The following is a 16,707-nucleotide window of genomic DNA, read 5'->3' as shown; positions in this document are numbered from 1 at the left end:
CCTCAGATGAAATCTTGAATGCTGGATTACTTTGAGAAACTTATGACCACCATGGCGGTAAAATGACTTGAAACTGGACTTATGTAAAACTAAAGCGTGGGAGAATTCAAAATGCATCTTAAGAATTCTATCCTCTATGGAGCGATTAGGACTGAGCAATCTAGAAGCCAGCTAAAAAGACTCGTGACTGGTTTCTATTACTAACTGTTGCGATGTTCCTTCAACCAGTAAATTGTTTCAATAGGTGAGATCAGTGGTCTCCAAAGTGGGCTGCATGGATATGCAAGACAAGCCACTGGAAAAAAATATGAGAACTTCAGAAGTATCTGTATATAATTTGTAAATAAATAAATGTTCACATACTGGGGATGCATGCTCACAATTTTTTACAGCTAGAGGTGCACAGTCAAAGAAATTTGGAGACCGCTGGTCTAGAATTTATTTTTTTTGAGTCAGTTTACCAGCTTGATACTGAGCTAAGTACTCTAGTACAAAGCTCAGGAGATAGTATTGCATGGGTAATGACAGTACTATATTATGAATCTCAAACTATTTGTAATCTTGATATATTGTGGTACAAAAATATGTCCTGGAGGCTGAGGACATCTCTACCACAGCCTGCTAGTTCCTAAGAGCAGTGTACTTTTGACTCTGACTTTGGTGCGTATTGCAAAGCAGGCTTTAAATCCTGAACTGGAATCCTTCCAGATAAAACTTGTTTGGAAGATGGACTTCAGCAGCATATGTAGTCCACTCCAGCTGTTCCACAATGTTCACAGAATCATACTAGAAGTAGTTTAAATTAAAACACACTGAAGAGCATCCGACATGGATGTAGGATTCTGAGCACCAAAGGTTTTACTTTACAGATGCATTTTTACCATTTTGCAGGAACTGATAACGTAGACATAGTCCAAAATAAATGTTCAGCTCTTGGCAGTAGGGATGAGATGACTATGGCTAAGGAAACCATTTTTAACTTTGTCTCCACAATTTTTGCTTTGATTTTGTTTAGCTGGAAGAAAACCATTTGTGGAAGCTTTTAAGAGATCAGTCAAGCCAACTTTCCACCTCTATTGTACTGTCAGAAATGAGATGAGCCACTTATCTGGCATACTCAATAAAATAGAGAATTCACTTAAAACTTTCGATTTTGTATCTGTTCTTAAATATAGCTTCATCTGCATGAAAGCTCATCTGGATACATCTTGTGCATCTGAAAATAAAAGCATCTGAGCAAACAAAATGCCTCCAGCCACATGGCTCAACACATCTGTTTATTCTGTAGAGTCTATTCTATACCATTCCATTATGAAATTTCTAGGAAGGAAGTTTTTTATTAGTTTTCTGTTAAACAATATCAATTTTTTCCTCACCTGTTTTAGACAGTGGATTATGCATATGATGGGGTAAATAATGACTAATAGGATTAGGGTACCACAAAAAAAATAATCACCAGAGAAGTTTAATTAGTTGTACTCATGCATTCAAGTACTAAGCATCACTCTCAATACAGATTAGAAGCTTGCATATGACAGGGAGGCATGTGTCATCTTCCATGTCTTCCAACCTGCGTTATTCCAATCAAACCATTAAAACGTAACAAAGCATCCACACAGAAAACATACTATGATAGCAAAATAAACTACACTATTTTAGCAGAATTATCTGCACTCTACTAGCTATAAATCTTTTTTTTTTCAGAAAAAATGCAATCTACTGAACCAGTTTCTGAAAAAGAGATGACTGCTGTGTTATGATCAGATAAGGTTTCAACTTCAGCAGTTTTAAGTGAATACTTTCTATTAGTAGGAATTCCTTTTTTTTGTCCTTAAAATCACTATTTGTTAACAAATAGAAGACATACTGTCAAGGCTTCAGTGCCTGCTGTGTCAGTCTTCCAATTTGCATAAATTAAGCATGAGAGTTAATTTAAAATTTGCAGTAAAACTATGAAAGAGTGTTGTGGAAATGCAACCACTTGTACTGTTTGTGGGCATTTCTGCTTCATTCTCTTCATCTGTTCCTCATATGCAAGTGGTTCTGCCAATGAGATCATTCTTATACCCTGACTCTAAACCTTTTTCAGCCATACTATGTCATTGCTGTGACTGGGGGATCAGACCCTCGCACACCCTTGTATGTGGTGGGACACCTGAGGCTCATGCATATCAGATACGGTTTTGTGTTCTGGTCTGTTCCTTTCCTAATCATTCCCTAATCATTCATTTTTTATTTTTTTTTTTCTCTTCTTTCCTTTTCTGCAGTTGCTCCTGAACACTGGGCTAATAGTATCCACCTTAGCACCTCATTCTGGGATTGCAATAAACCAAAGTCCCCTGTTTTATATGCAAATTTAGGATTTTTTCACACCTCCCATACACATTTATCTCCACTGAATTGCATCAGACAGTTTGTCACCCAACCACTGAGTATTTCAATGTCCTTATTCCTATAGTTACACTCCATTTCTCTACATCTAATCACTTCCGTAATTCACTAAGACACTACCTGTAAATAGCTGTAGAATATGAAGGTTTCTTAAAAAAAAATAACAAAAAAAAAAAGTCCACATATAATATACTGACAAATACATACATGCATATATATACACACACACTACCAGTACTCATCTTTTTTGACAATCTTAAAAGAAAGAACTTTGAGAGATCTATTTACTGCAACTCACTCAACCCCCTAGCCAGTTACAATATGAGCAGTTACGATAGGACAGCATTAAATTTCTTCGATAGATCTCAAAAAAGGAGTCAGCAAGATACATTCTTACAGGGCAAATATAACCAAACAAACCTTAATGTAACAGGTCACATGGAAAACGACTAGGGCTTTTATATAGATTTGATTTACTTATCTACTTGCCAAAAGCAATCTGCTGCTTAATGAAGCTGAGCCATGTTTTCTCATCTCATCCAGGCTAAGTGTGATCCCACTTCAAAACTGGCCTTTCAAGTGAGAAGGAAGCCACAGAAGGCATTGCCCGCTGTACTGGATCAGATGAAAAGAACTGTGCAGACAAAATAAGCAGGTACCCCAAGACCTAACCAGGTTTCAGGTGATGAATGGTAGAAATATGTACATAGCAAAAACTGAGCATGAAAGAAAGACAGGAAGAAGTCAAAGAAAATTGGTTACTATGGTCACAGAGAGAAGCTGAGACCTCATTTTTAATACAAGCTTGCTGAAAAACAAGAAGAGATTTGTGAACAAGATTATTACCTCTTGTTTGTTTCTAATTTCTAATGTTCATTTCTAAGAAAGGTTTAACAGGACTGCAGCAATGAAAAATCTAATGCATGTTGATCTTCCCTCTTAAGGGCAGCAGCACAAAGAATGCTTAAACTCCAGCTAACCAAAGGCTTTAAAGATCAACAATATACTAGTTTGTCTCATAAATTAACTTTCAGCTTTTTTTCTTCTTTCTTTTTTTCATCCTAGAGATACTTCTGTCTTTGCAGAATATCTACAGAACTGTTTTGTTTGCTTTGGGAAGTATATAGCATTGCTAAAATCATTTTATGTCATCAGTATAGCACTTCATGTCTGGAGCCATGCAGTCTCTGAAGCCACAGAGGCTATGAAACATAAGATGAAGATAGCTGGAAAAATAAGGACTGGTAATTCCTATTTCCATGTAGGCAGCTCGTGAGTATACTTTTTTGTCCAGACATCTGAAATCATTTGAAGAATGCATTTGAAGCTCTTGCTGGAACAGAAGAGGGGTGCTTGATATACACTCTAGTCATAATAGTGATCAGAATTTAATCACTAAAGATATAAAGGGATTTGGGACACCCTCAGATATCTGCTAGCATTTCTTCCAAATCAAAAATAGTGGATGAGCCTCTTCAACATTAGATGCCAAAAGGAATGGATGCTCAGCTTCCCCTGCAGTTGCTTGGTTTATATTGTGCACCTCTCTCGAGGCAAAACTGAAGCAGAAAGGCAGAGAGGAAAAACGGAATATGTCCATAATACCAGCAGTGGCAGCAATTGCATGAGCCTGTAAGAAATCCCATTAAATGCCAGGAACATCCACAAGTGTGGGGCTGAAACCCTTTGTCCTATAATCAGAGAAAAGCAACACCAACACTTTGGCCATGGTTGCTTTTATATTGCCATTGTGCAGGCAATTTCTTAGTTGAGAGGTCTACGAAAGCCACAAATGTCCCTAAGCAACAGAAGATGAAAGAAACAGACCAAAAGCCCGTCCAGGAATAACTTTCTAAGCACAATAGAAAAGGCATTCTTATGAAACATATTTTGCTGGAGTAAGGGTGTGCCTGGACAGCGGTTCCAGGAGCACAACTAGGTTTGGCGTTCAAAGTCTGGCTTCTAAGCCAGAATCCAGTTTATACAGACTGTGCCAAAATTAAAGGGGGGTGGGTGTCAATTTTAGAAGAAACAAAACTAACTTAAATCAATAAAGATCTAATGAGAAGGAAAACAGCCTACTAGAAGCAATAAAATACAATGTAATGATACAATATAATGTAAATACCCAGCTGTTGACACGAACTAGAAGAACAGAGTGTATAAACACAGGGCATGGGGGAGAACGAGCACACTATCAGTACTGCAAGGGGTACAAAATCTCCAGCCTGAGTGACTCTCTATACATGTGCTTATAGTGTGAATGCAGATGGACAAACAATTAAAGGAAAGCATTTTTTTTGTTGTTTCATAATAATGTTCTTGAAGATTTTGTCACATCATTTCACATGCAAACCTCTCATCTCATTCTCTCCATCACGGAAACAAAAAAAGTCTGTAACATCTTTTAACAATTCATACAGCAAGCAAAAACTCAAAGGTCTTTCTGTCATCTAAACAATGCAATTTACATTTTTTGTGAGTCATATGTAGCTTGGAAAAGAATCCTGATCAGTGATTGACTGTGCCAACACAGAGTTTAGAAATTAGCTTAGGAAAAAAATTCTGTGCACTTCAGGTGAACTTTAATTAGAGGGAAGCATGATGAGACATGAGGTTGATCTAACATAACACATCCCAGTTCTCAATTTGTCTTCTTTATGGAAATTCATAATTAATTAAGAATTCATTTTAATTAATTAATTAATTAATTCAGAATTAAGATCCAAACCTGGAAGCTTATCTGGGATTTTATACATTAAATTGAGATGGCAGAATAATGTCTGTTTTGTTAATGGTTGAACGACTTGCAAATTCTTTTTGAAACTTTCTTTGTATTGGTTGCATTGACATAATTACGGTGTTGAGTGGAGTGTCAGATTCTGACGTGCACATTAAGGGAGTTAAAAGACAAGCCCTCGCTTTGAGTCCAGCATGTTGGGCAGTCCTAATCATGGAAGAACATGTGACCATCACACATTTTCTTCAAATCTTTTTCCACTTGTCAGGCATATTTTGAGCATATGGTGATACTCCTTGTTAATACTCATTAGACATTCAACTGATAATGTCCGTTTACATTGTGCCATTCAGTAAGAACTCACGTGTCATGAGTTATTAATTAATATCGGAGAAGTAACAGAAGGAAAGGACTGGCAGAAAATCTGAGAACCAGAATTGTCCTTCCCACAACATAGATAGTAAAGCTTCTAGGTGCTTTATGTTTCTCAGTAACGGAATTGGTGGGAGTGCATACTTTCAGCAGCTTGAACCTCTTTGAAAACTTATTTGTAAAGGCTACTGAAGGGAAAGGTGTTTTTTTTTCTTTTTTTATTCCAGACTGATGTTGCCTGATGCTCACCAGTCCCTACGTATATCTAATTATTTGGCTTGGAAGACTTCTCCTTCAGGTACAACATAGTACTACAGTGTATGAGCAAGGCTGAAATCTGCTAATGCATTTTTGCAAGTCTGAAAAGCTCCTTGTTTACAAGACAAATAACTTTGATATGAACTGAAGTCTAAAGAAAGCATGACTGTAGTTATACTCTCTCAGAAGTATGCTGTAATTCCTGAATTTAATGTCTTCATCAGTTCCTGCAGCATTTTAAAATCAGCAGGTACTGCAAATGAAGTCCCATTGCTTCATCTGGTGTAGAAAAGTGACAGGAATGCATTAAATGAGAGGCAGTACATCCATGTAGGCATCCACTCTGGTTTTCTTTCTCTGATAGTTTCTCTGACTGAAGAGAAGATCCTGAAGATCCTGTGATGGAAGACATTTCTACCTTCTAGAAAAGTTTTGAGAAGGGGAACAAGTAATGATGTGTTTGTATGATTACCCGTTGAGTGCTCTCTCACTTTGGGAAACTAAGCGCCTATGACAAAAATCCAGGGAAGTAAAGTTGCAGCATGGAATGCAACAGCAGTCCTGACTGATGCAGATGCTGAGACACTGAGGTACTGATCACTTCTGACATAAATACTCCTAATTCATATGCCTATAAATATTCAAGTCACTACACAATTTTGGTAATGTGAATGCACACCTTTGATTATTCCCAACACTGACCACTCTTACTGAAAAAGGCACACATACATGTATGCACAGACAGTATTCTAGATAGACCAGTATATGATCTGACAGTACATACACACACACGGTAAAATCATTTATATACACTCACATACAGTGATGAAAATATTCTGAACACTCCAGAAAGGAAACCTTGTAAACACATTAAAATTTACTGGGTATTGCAATATGGACAAGAAAATTCTTATATATATGCATATACACAGACATACACACATTATACAGGTTATTTTTGAAATTACCAATACATTTAGAAACATGCATTTCTTTTATCTTCTAAGGATACTTTTCAACTGACAGGCATATTATGGCTTACAGAGTTTTTCCTTTTCCACAAACTCAGAGAGACAGTCTATGCTTACAATAGTATTCTGCCTAAGATATAATTACATGCATTAACAAAATCAATGCATCTGCATTCTTGTTTTCCCCATAACCTATTTTGAGCTCTAAAAGAAGTTAATCTACCACCTTTTCAAGAATTTATGGAAATGCTGTCAAAATGACTTCTTATTTATTTGTCATGGTAATTACTGCTCTCTGCCTAACAAAGTACCCCCCTTTGCCGTTCAAGTAAGCAGTTTACTTTGCAAGGACTATCAGAAAACATGGTTATTCAACTCCTAGAAATTATTTCAGCAACCTGTCAAGATAAATCATATAATAAGAATGGCACTATACTTCTTGCATATTCTACCGCATCAAAACCCTTAATATTTCATGTTTAAAATAGGAGAGGGATACTTCTGAAGTAAAATAACTCTCAACTATTGTGCATGGAAGAAGATTATTTCCTCTCCACATGTAACACTCCAATAATCTCACTTGCTTTCTCTTTTATTTCCTTCTCTCCTTTTTCATCGAATCACAGAATATCCCGAGTTGGAAGGGACCCATAAGGATCATCAAGTCCAACTCCTGTCACTGCACAGGTCTGCCCAAAAGTTTAGGCCATGCGACTAAGTGCACAGTCCAAGCGCTTCTTAAATTCAGATTCAGGCTCGGTGCAGTGACTACGTCCCTGTGGAGCCTGTTCCAGTGTGCAACCACCCTCTCGGTGAAGAACTTCCTGATGTCCAGCCTAAACCTCCCCTGCCTCAGCTTAACACCATTCCCGCGGGTCCTATCACTGGTGTTTACAGAGAATAGGTCACCTGCCTCTCCACTCCCCCTCGTGAGGAAGTTGTAGACTGCGATGAGGCCTCCCCTCAGCCTCCTCTTCCCCAGGTTCTACAGGCCCACTGCCCTCAGCCACTCCTCATATGTCTTCCCCTCTATGCCCTTCATCATCTTTGTCACCCTGCTCTGGACACTCTCCAACAGTTTAATGTCCTTCTTGTACTGTGGAGCCCAGCACCGCAGACGGTACTCAAGGTGAGGCCTCACCAGCGCAGAGTAGAGTGGGACAATCCCTTCCCTCGACCGACTAGCGATGCGGTGCTTGATGCACCCCAGGCTACGATTGGCCTTCCTGGCTACCAGGGCACACTGCTGGGTCATATTCAACTCGCTGTCAACTACAACCACCAGATCCCTCTCTGCGGGGCTGCTCTCCAGCGTCTCGTCGCCCAGTCTGTACGTAAACCCAGGGTTGCTCTATCCCAGGTGCAGGATGCGGCACTTGTTAAACTTCATGTGGCTGGTGATCGCCCAGCTCTCCAATCTGTCCAGATCTCTCTGCAAGGCCTTCCCACCCTCAGCCAAGTCTACAACTCCTCCAAGTTTGGTGTCATCAGCAAATTTGCTCAAAACACCCTCTAGTCCTACATCCAAATCGTTTATAAAGACATTGAACAGAACTGGCCCTAAGATGGAGCCTTGAGGGACCCTACTAGTGACCATCCGCCAGCCAGATGTGGCCCCATTTACCACAACCCTTTGAGCCTTGCCCATCAGCCAACTGCTCACCCACTGGATGATGTTTTTGTTTAGCTGTATGCTGGACATTTTGTCCAGTAGGATCCTATGGGAAACCATGTCAAAAGCTTTGCTGAAGTCCGAAAAGATCACATCAGCTGGTTTTCCTTGATCAACTAGATGGGTGATCTTATCATAAAAGGAAATCAAATTTGTTCGGCAGGACCTACCCCTCATGAACCCATGTTGGCTGGGAGGGTTTTTTTGTTCCTTTTTTTTTTTCTTCTAAATATCCCTCTATTAAGGGAATTCCAAGCACTTAAAATCTAGAAGGCTACAAAGTCTAAAGACTCTGCAGCCAGCAAAACAGCAGAAAGGCTCCAGAAATATACGAAACTGTCCCTAACCCTGAAAAAGACTACACCTTATGTGCCTACTTTAGCTGTTTCCAGATACTCACTGGCACAGGGAACTTGGATGATACGTTTCCCCTAAACCCTGCTCCATCACTTTAACTCTCATTAAACTTCAACTCTCACTTCTCCTTGGCCTTTTTATTTTTAATCAGGTTGTTTTAACTTTTACTGTCTTATACAACACATGAAACCGAGCACATGGTTGCTATTAAGGAGATTAATATAGATCTAAAGATATATCTGTGACTTCTTTTTGACTACGTCAGAGTAAATTAATCAAAAAATGGGTTTATCCTTTTGAAACAGCACTTTGACACTTAGAGGTTCTATCATTTGTTGCATATTTCAGAGATGAAAGCTACTTCAAATCGTGTAATATTGGTATCAAATACTGGATTATACAAGCTGTTCTCCGAGTCACACAAGATACCAAAAGGTTTGCTTGGAAAAAGTTTCTGAAGTTAAGACTCCCCCTGTCTTTGCTGCAAGGTACTCAGTCTCCCTGTTCAGCAGCTGGTATTCATATGTACGTAAAAATATTTTTCCATGTTTAATAATAGATTTGTCTATTATGCTTGCTGCTATTGTGTCATAGCATTTACCATCAGTGCCTCATTTCCTATGAATAACATCTGCTGTATTACAGCTTGAGAAATTCAGTCAGATAAGATGTGATAGGAGGTTGACTTCTGTCACAACCTGAAAAAAACACATTAGCTGAACAAAGCAAGTGAGTTACCAGAAACAAGTAAAGCAGGTTACTTTTCCAGTCATGTTGAATAGGCCTGACTTAGAACAAAACAATCCTCCCTTCACACTTACAAACTGGCATAACAGAGATCAATGAGGAAGGTTCTTAACCCCTTTGATGCTCCCTAGGATCTCAGGCATTTAAACTGAACACCAGCTGAGTAAGAGAGAGCAGAAAAATCAGAAGAGGCTTCCTTAGCAGGCGTGGGGAAAGGCACATTCCGGTGACTATTGATCACACTTAACACAATAACTTCCTAAAAATAAAATTCTTTCTTATTTCCTAGCACTCCATTTTTCTTTGTTCACTGAATTCTGCTTGCACAATGAAGCCAGAAATATCAGTTCCATTTCTCTGTCTTGAACATTAAGAAATCCAAACCCATTGACATTTTGCTATAATAAAGGAGGAAGTCTGTGGTTTAGGGTTTTCGTGAGTTTTTGTTTTTATAGTTTGGTGGTGCAGTTCTCAAAATGTCATGAAAATATTAATCAACTTCAATAAGTTTTGAAAACCTTCTTTCTTTCTTTCTAATACTAAAGGCTAAATGTTGGATCTACCCTAATAAATCACATTACTCTTAGCAATTCCGAATAGAGGAATCTGTGAATCTCAGAGGTAGGAAATATATTTTGATCTTGATTATGATAGTGATGGCATTGATTCTGATGCAGATACACTGTATTTACTTACATTGTATTGTAATTTACTTGTATCTACTTGTTTGATGTTCATTGAGGAGAAATAAGTCCTCACAATTTTATACACTGCAAAATCATGTCTAGATCAAATGATTATGCAACCACTTCCATTTACTAGATTTTACACTATTCTTGAATCTCTTTGCACAGCTGAAAATAAATATGTGAAACAGCACAACAGATTAAGTTATCCTCATCAGCAAGTAATTGGTAAGAATAATTAAATGTCAATCCAAAGGATTGCCGATAAAGAACCAGTTACACAGGCCATGCTATCAGATATAGGCCAAATTCCCATAAAACACCAATCTTTTACTCCACTTAAGAACAAAATTGACACGAATTGCTAAAGTACTTGGCATGAGTGGACTCAGCTAAAGTAAATGTTGTTAAAATGCACGTTGCGTTGGAGTTAAGCTTCAATAATTATTGTTGTCACCCCTCGAAGTCAAAGACCTGTTGACGGTTTTGAGTATCAAAGATTTCATTCTATCCTCTTTTAAGACAGAGATAATAATGAAAGAACTGAATGTGCTTTTGATCTCAGAAGCAAAAGGTCTCTACATTTGTATTTATTTATTTATTTTTATGTCAATGTTGACAAGAGTCCTGCATCTGTATTCAGGTATCTAAACATAGATGCATTGATTTACACAAGTTTTTGGCATCAACCCTACTGAAGTCCACATAAGCTGAAGGTAAACTGGACTTCTAAAATTCTCTTTTAGATGCCTATACATGGATCTAAGGATTTTACTGTTGACACCACTTCTCTTTTTTCTTTCTATGACACTAGATTAGAATTGAGTAGACAATAAAATGTTTCAGCAGTGTAAATATAATAATCAATTAATAAACTGGAAGAAAACGATTATTAACAAAAATTTTTAATAGTAAAAAACCTAAGATTTCAATGGACAATTTTTAATGTTTTGGATGTACAAAAGATATCAGGATGAACACTTACAGAAGATATGTTTTATTGATTAAAAGAGGGACTTAAAACACCTGGAAAGGACAAATGTTCAATTTCATTTTTAATTTTTAACTTGAGATATTTTTTTAGAAAAGTAATCAGTTCAGATAATTAATACTTATTATCATTCTTGTTTCCTATCTTCAGAATTTGTCAAACAGGATAGTAAAGAAAGGTCATATACTCTTTATGTGTCTTAAAGCAAGAAACAACACAGACTTTTTTATGCAGCATTTCTGTAATTCTCCAAGCAAATAAATTCAATGTTGAAAGGTAGTAATACTGTACCTTGATTTCTTCTATTTCGTCCGGCACTATCTTGTATGCAGATATAGTCCCACCCAACCTGAAATTGGGAGAAGAAAATATTCTCAAAAACAGTACCACAAAGCACAGCATGCTAATGATGCCACGAGTCATTCCCAAACACAGAAATCCCTCCTACCAACTAGGAGGTAGACCCCACCAAACCCCAAAACAACAGAAAAAACAAAACAAAACAAACAAAAAAAACCAAAACACCTTTCCTTTCTTCTTCATGTGATTAAAATAAGCATTAGAAACAAGATGTCCTTCACTAGACCGAAAGGGAAGAATTACCAAGCAGAATTACCATCACCAGGATGTTATTCTGTACATTAACTGCCATCAGCCACCATATTCTACTATCTCATTTGTTTTCTAAGTTGTACAGATGAGTTTAAATATTTAAAGCCTGACAAGTTTTGTGCTCAGTGTTTCACTGAACTGCTATATTGACTTAAACGCATCCAGAACCAATTCTATATATTGACATTTCTTAATTGTACACAAATTGTATCACAAACCGCACAGACTCAATGGCTTCCATGTTTTAAGTCTCTGGAGATCATGATTAGTAATAAAAAGTGCAATGGTAAGCACTGATCTAGAAAAACAGTTTTTTCGTTCCACATTGAACTTGCTGAATAGCTACGATAAAAGGCAGTTTTTTGCCTGCGTCCTGCAAAAGGTTATAGTAAAAAATCATTCATACATTGAGGATGCATAAACAGCATGTACTATACACATAGTGGTACATCCTTGATGGCTAATATTATATTTTCCCCAGAGACATTCAAACATGGCTTATTTTATTTTATGAAGCAGCATCATTGGTAGTGACAATTCAGATCTAAAAATATAATGGCATTAATGACCTCCCTGCTGGCTCTGTACAGCAACACTAGTGCTTTCTGGGTCCTACAGAAACAAAAATCACATATGAAATTATTTATTGTAAAGCCAAGGAAAGCTATCAAATGTGTATCTGTATTATCCCCGTTAAGAGATGTTTCCCTTACAATTGTCAGCATTTCTACATTGATGTATTTCCTTACATTTTATCTTGAAATTATTACACATAGTGCTTACTCAACCTAAAAAGGGAAGAAAAGACTAACAGAGAAAGTACTTTATGGATCTCCCCTAAGTCCTGCCTGCCAAATTTCTACAGGCAAGTCACTCTCAAAACTGAACAGTTTGAAGGCTCTAGACAGAAGATAGTTTGCTTAGGAAAAGTCAGTTCTAAAGCTCACCACTGATCTAAGTAATACCAGCTGTGGTTACCAAAGTAGAGATGGGATCCAAACACTTCTATGCTCAAACTGCTCATGAATGGGACAAAGCATAGTGACGGTTCTCTCCCATGTCTTCTGCAACTTCCACAGCTGCTCCTCATCAATGCAGCGGAACATGAGAGAAAACAGACTCTTTCTTCACCACAGCAAGTACAAATGTGAGCTTTTACTCTTCAATGCATCCTTCTTTGTTCAAATGGCACTGCCAGGGATAGGTGCAAGAAATTAGTTGTACCATCATGACAAGGGCTTCCCTCATCACACCATGACAAGGTATGGCTCTGATGTGGTGCACGTTAGAATTGCGCATGACCAGTCCTGTTGCATGAAGCCCACAGGACAATGTTTTTTCAGTTGTTTCTGATCCATTCCTGCCTGCATGCTGAAGTACCCACAAAGTAACTTCTTCAACTTTGCATCCTCTAGCAGAAGGGAAGGACAGAGCCTCTGCTGCCAGAACTCCACCAGAGGGAATTCTTTATTGGCCACCCCTGGCACAAGCACTTCCTTGGAATAAGTCAGGATTTTATTTTTTTTTAATGAAAATAATAATTAATGCAGTAAACTCATCTGGCTTGCTTAAGCCATTAATTAGCATCATTTTCTGCAAATAATTCTGCAAAATTATGTGTCAAGAGTTTACAATACTCTAAAACTGCCAAGCTGCAATCCAAATTCTGGCACATTTTAAAGTAGTTGTACATTCCCAAATAGGACATTTTTCTTGATGAAACAGCTAAACGCAGTATCATTGAAAATGTCAGTTATCACACTTTGTTGCTTCTGAAAGTGAAAGATACATGAAAAGTTATGCTACTGTTAAATAAAGTCTCCCACCTATAGCTTCAGATCTCCACATCTATCTTAATACATTTCCAATCCTATAATGACAGCTTTAACTCGGAAATCCAGACTACATAAATAAATAATAGCAAACTTGGAACTGTAAAAGAATAATAGGCACATAAATATTCAATTCCATATATGCTTCAGAGCCAAATCAAAGTTCTTAAATAAGTCTATCTTTTCTTCATTTCAGAACATTAGATTTCCCTTCATTTATAACTACTGGAAGAGAGATCGACTATAGCAGATTGCTCGTTAAATATGGTACTATAGAGGACATAATAAGGATATTTGACTTTGTCTACAAAGTTTGCTGGCGAGCTTCACACAAGTTTCAAGGCAGCACACACAGTGGGAGGATCCAATTAACACAGCCTTAACAGCTGAATGAGAAAAAATGATTTAAGCTGCCTATTTAGCAGCCTATGAGTACTGTAACAATAACAGACAGATAAAATTTAGAACTGTTTTTTTCTGGTGTTTCTGCAAAATGTCTTGATAAATTTCACTTTCATGCACAAAATATTGTACCATATAATTCACTTGTTAAAGTCAGAAGCAGTTGTGAAACATGCTGCATACTATTCACTCAAAAGTCATAAATCGCAGTTTATTCCAACCTCATGGTAAATACTCTGAAATTTGAAAGTGCTTAGTTCTGTGTTACTGTATCATTAGTACAAATCTCCCACAATCAGATAAGCCCATAATGTAAGGGACTACACAATGCCAGACTCACACATAAAAAAGATACTGAGAAAAAAAAAACATTGTGATGAATGTTAAGAAAGAACAGGAAGCTCTAGGCAGAAAATGAAATTATTGAAAATCAAACAGCGTACCTGACTTAAGGAAAACATTAGATTTCAAAGATTTCTCTGAATTACACTTAGGCGTCACTATCAACTGCAACCTGTCTGGAATTTTGTTTGTTATTTTGCAAATCCTCAATTTGAACACTGACACTTGAAAGAATAGAGGCTCGACAGGAGGCTTCAGCTATACAATGCACATACAGAATGAATGCTACACAGCGGTGTGAGGCAGAGTACCTGCCCTTGGAATTCATTTTGTCATTTTCTTGAGAGGAATCTCTCTTTGCAGATTGGTTTTGTTCACAGGCTACCAGAACATTTTATATTAACTTTTTTTGATCACGGTATTTCAAGAAGCAATTACACTGCAATCAGAGAAGCAAAGGATAAGCTAGCATGAGTACACATTAACTACCGTAGGTTTTGTACACCAGAATATAATGCAGCAAAGAACATCATAGGAGGCCAGAACTCAATTCAACAGGGACTCGTTTTTTGTACAGATTCACTCTTCACCTTTCACACAATCTGGTTTTATTATTACGTTTTTCTCCAGTTGAACAACATAACATCCAGCATCCTGGGACACAAATGGCATTTTCTCTCAGAACAAGTACATAACCGATCGAAAGCAAAGCTAAATATACAGCCAGCTACTTCCATTAGGCTGAAAAAGTAGTCCCAAACTTCATCCAGAGAGACTTAATGCTCTAAGTCATTCTCTTCCAAACTGTAATAATCTGTCACCATAGCAAGCTACATGATTTAGTAGTGAAATTATTTGAAATACTAGTTAGTTCTAGTTTTTTTTATGTGTATATACAACAAATAATTTCTGAAAGGTGCCACAATTTACATTCACATTTCTATGGACATCCATCTCATCAGGTCTGTATATACATAACATAGGCACTCCAATTCTCTAATTCCTTTGAAGAAGAAGGGAAAGTATTCCTACATGTAGAAATTAGAACTGACACACTAAAAGCGAAAGAACCACAGCTTATATTGGGTTAAACTGGTTGAAGTCTTTGAGGAGAGAATAAAAAGAGATAGGACATAAATTCCATGAAAATCATTATGAAATAAGAAATCTCAAATCAATGCTTGCACAACAATTTGTGAAAGAATACAAACTTTTTGTCTTTTTTAAGGAAACTATTTTAGAAAAAGGTGCATCTCAGGATGACATGTAATACATAGACTGGGTTCAAAGGAAGTTCACAAAAAGGATTTACAAGAATGTTGAAAGAAGAGTTTCTATAGCAACCTGAGAAATCAGCAAAATACAGGAGAAATACTGAAGTGAGGTCAATACGGTTGTATTGGAACAGATGGAAGCTTTAGTATTTCACAAATCAAAGCACAATATCACTGAACAGGGAAAACTTGAATTTCATCCAAGTTGAGCAAAGTTAAAAACCAGGAGGAACTGTGCTCAAATGGAGGCAAGAAACAAAGAAGCACAGCCCAAACACACTGTTAGTAAACTGAAAGAGAACTCAAAATAACAGTTTAGTAAAAAATAAAACACAACTGTTAGTAAGGATAAACTATTTGTTATTTTGATATGAAAACCTTCAATGACCTGTTTGCTGTCTATTCCAATGTGCTAACTAAAACAGAAACTGAGTTTCTCATTGTTTTAAAATACTTATTCTGGATATAAAGTTAGAATTGTCACCACGTTATTTTCCATGTAATTGCAAGTTGGACTTTGGACTGGTTTGCCCTTGTGCCCCTTTGTGTATGCATGTTGCACTACATTATCAGTGCCTAATTACAGCTTGAGCTTCTGCGAGACACTTGTGAACCAATATCGCTCATTGTTCGGCTTTTATAACGTGAATTCTGACCAAAGAGATTAACATGATCTTAATACACAGTTCCACATTCAGTGACTGCCAGAAGAAGCTGAGCCATTGACTCATCTGCTAACTTAATAACTGAGTCATACTGAATGCAATAAAGTCAAATTTCTAAAAATATCAGTGCAGCCAGCTTGGCTGCTGTCATTTGCTGAAGTTCTCCAATGCCACTTTAATTACCATTAATCTTTCTTCAGATACATCACTCCGTCTAAATGATAGCAAGTTGTCACTAAACCTTCCAGTAAAACCCTGCTTCCTCTTAAAAGGAAAGCAAAACACAAAACTCTCTTTTTAAAATGTATTTATTTATTTATTTATTTATTTATTTATTTTATTACCTACCATCAGTATGTTTTGACTGATTTATAAACCAAGCAGAACATTTAAGG

The 16,707-nt window shown here is 37.2% G+C and overlaps 1 protein-coding gene across 1 annotated transcript in view; it reads right to left on the bottom strand.

Annotated features, from left to right (window-relative positions):
* The window catches only part of GPHN (gephyrin), a 280,857-nt gene that overhangs the window by 159,147 nt on the left and 105,003 nt on the right, over positions 1 to 16,707 (bottom strand). Inside the window, exon 3 of the mRNA XM_084288411.1 lies at positions 11,477 to 11,534. Coding sequence (XP_084144537.1) covers positions 11,477 to 11,534 — 58 coding nt within the window. The remainder of the gene's footprint in view (positions 1 to 11,476; positions 11,535 to 16,707) is intronic.

Source organism: Netta rufina (assembly GCF_964035555.1).
Source record: "Netta rufina genome assembly, chromosome: 5".
Taxonomy (NCBI): Eukaryota; Metazoa; Chordata; class Aves; order Anseriformes; family Anatidae; genus Netta; species Netta rufina.
Note: the sequence above shows the minus strand (reverse complement) of the source record. Positions and strands in the feature narration are given on the sequence as shown.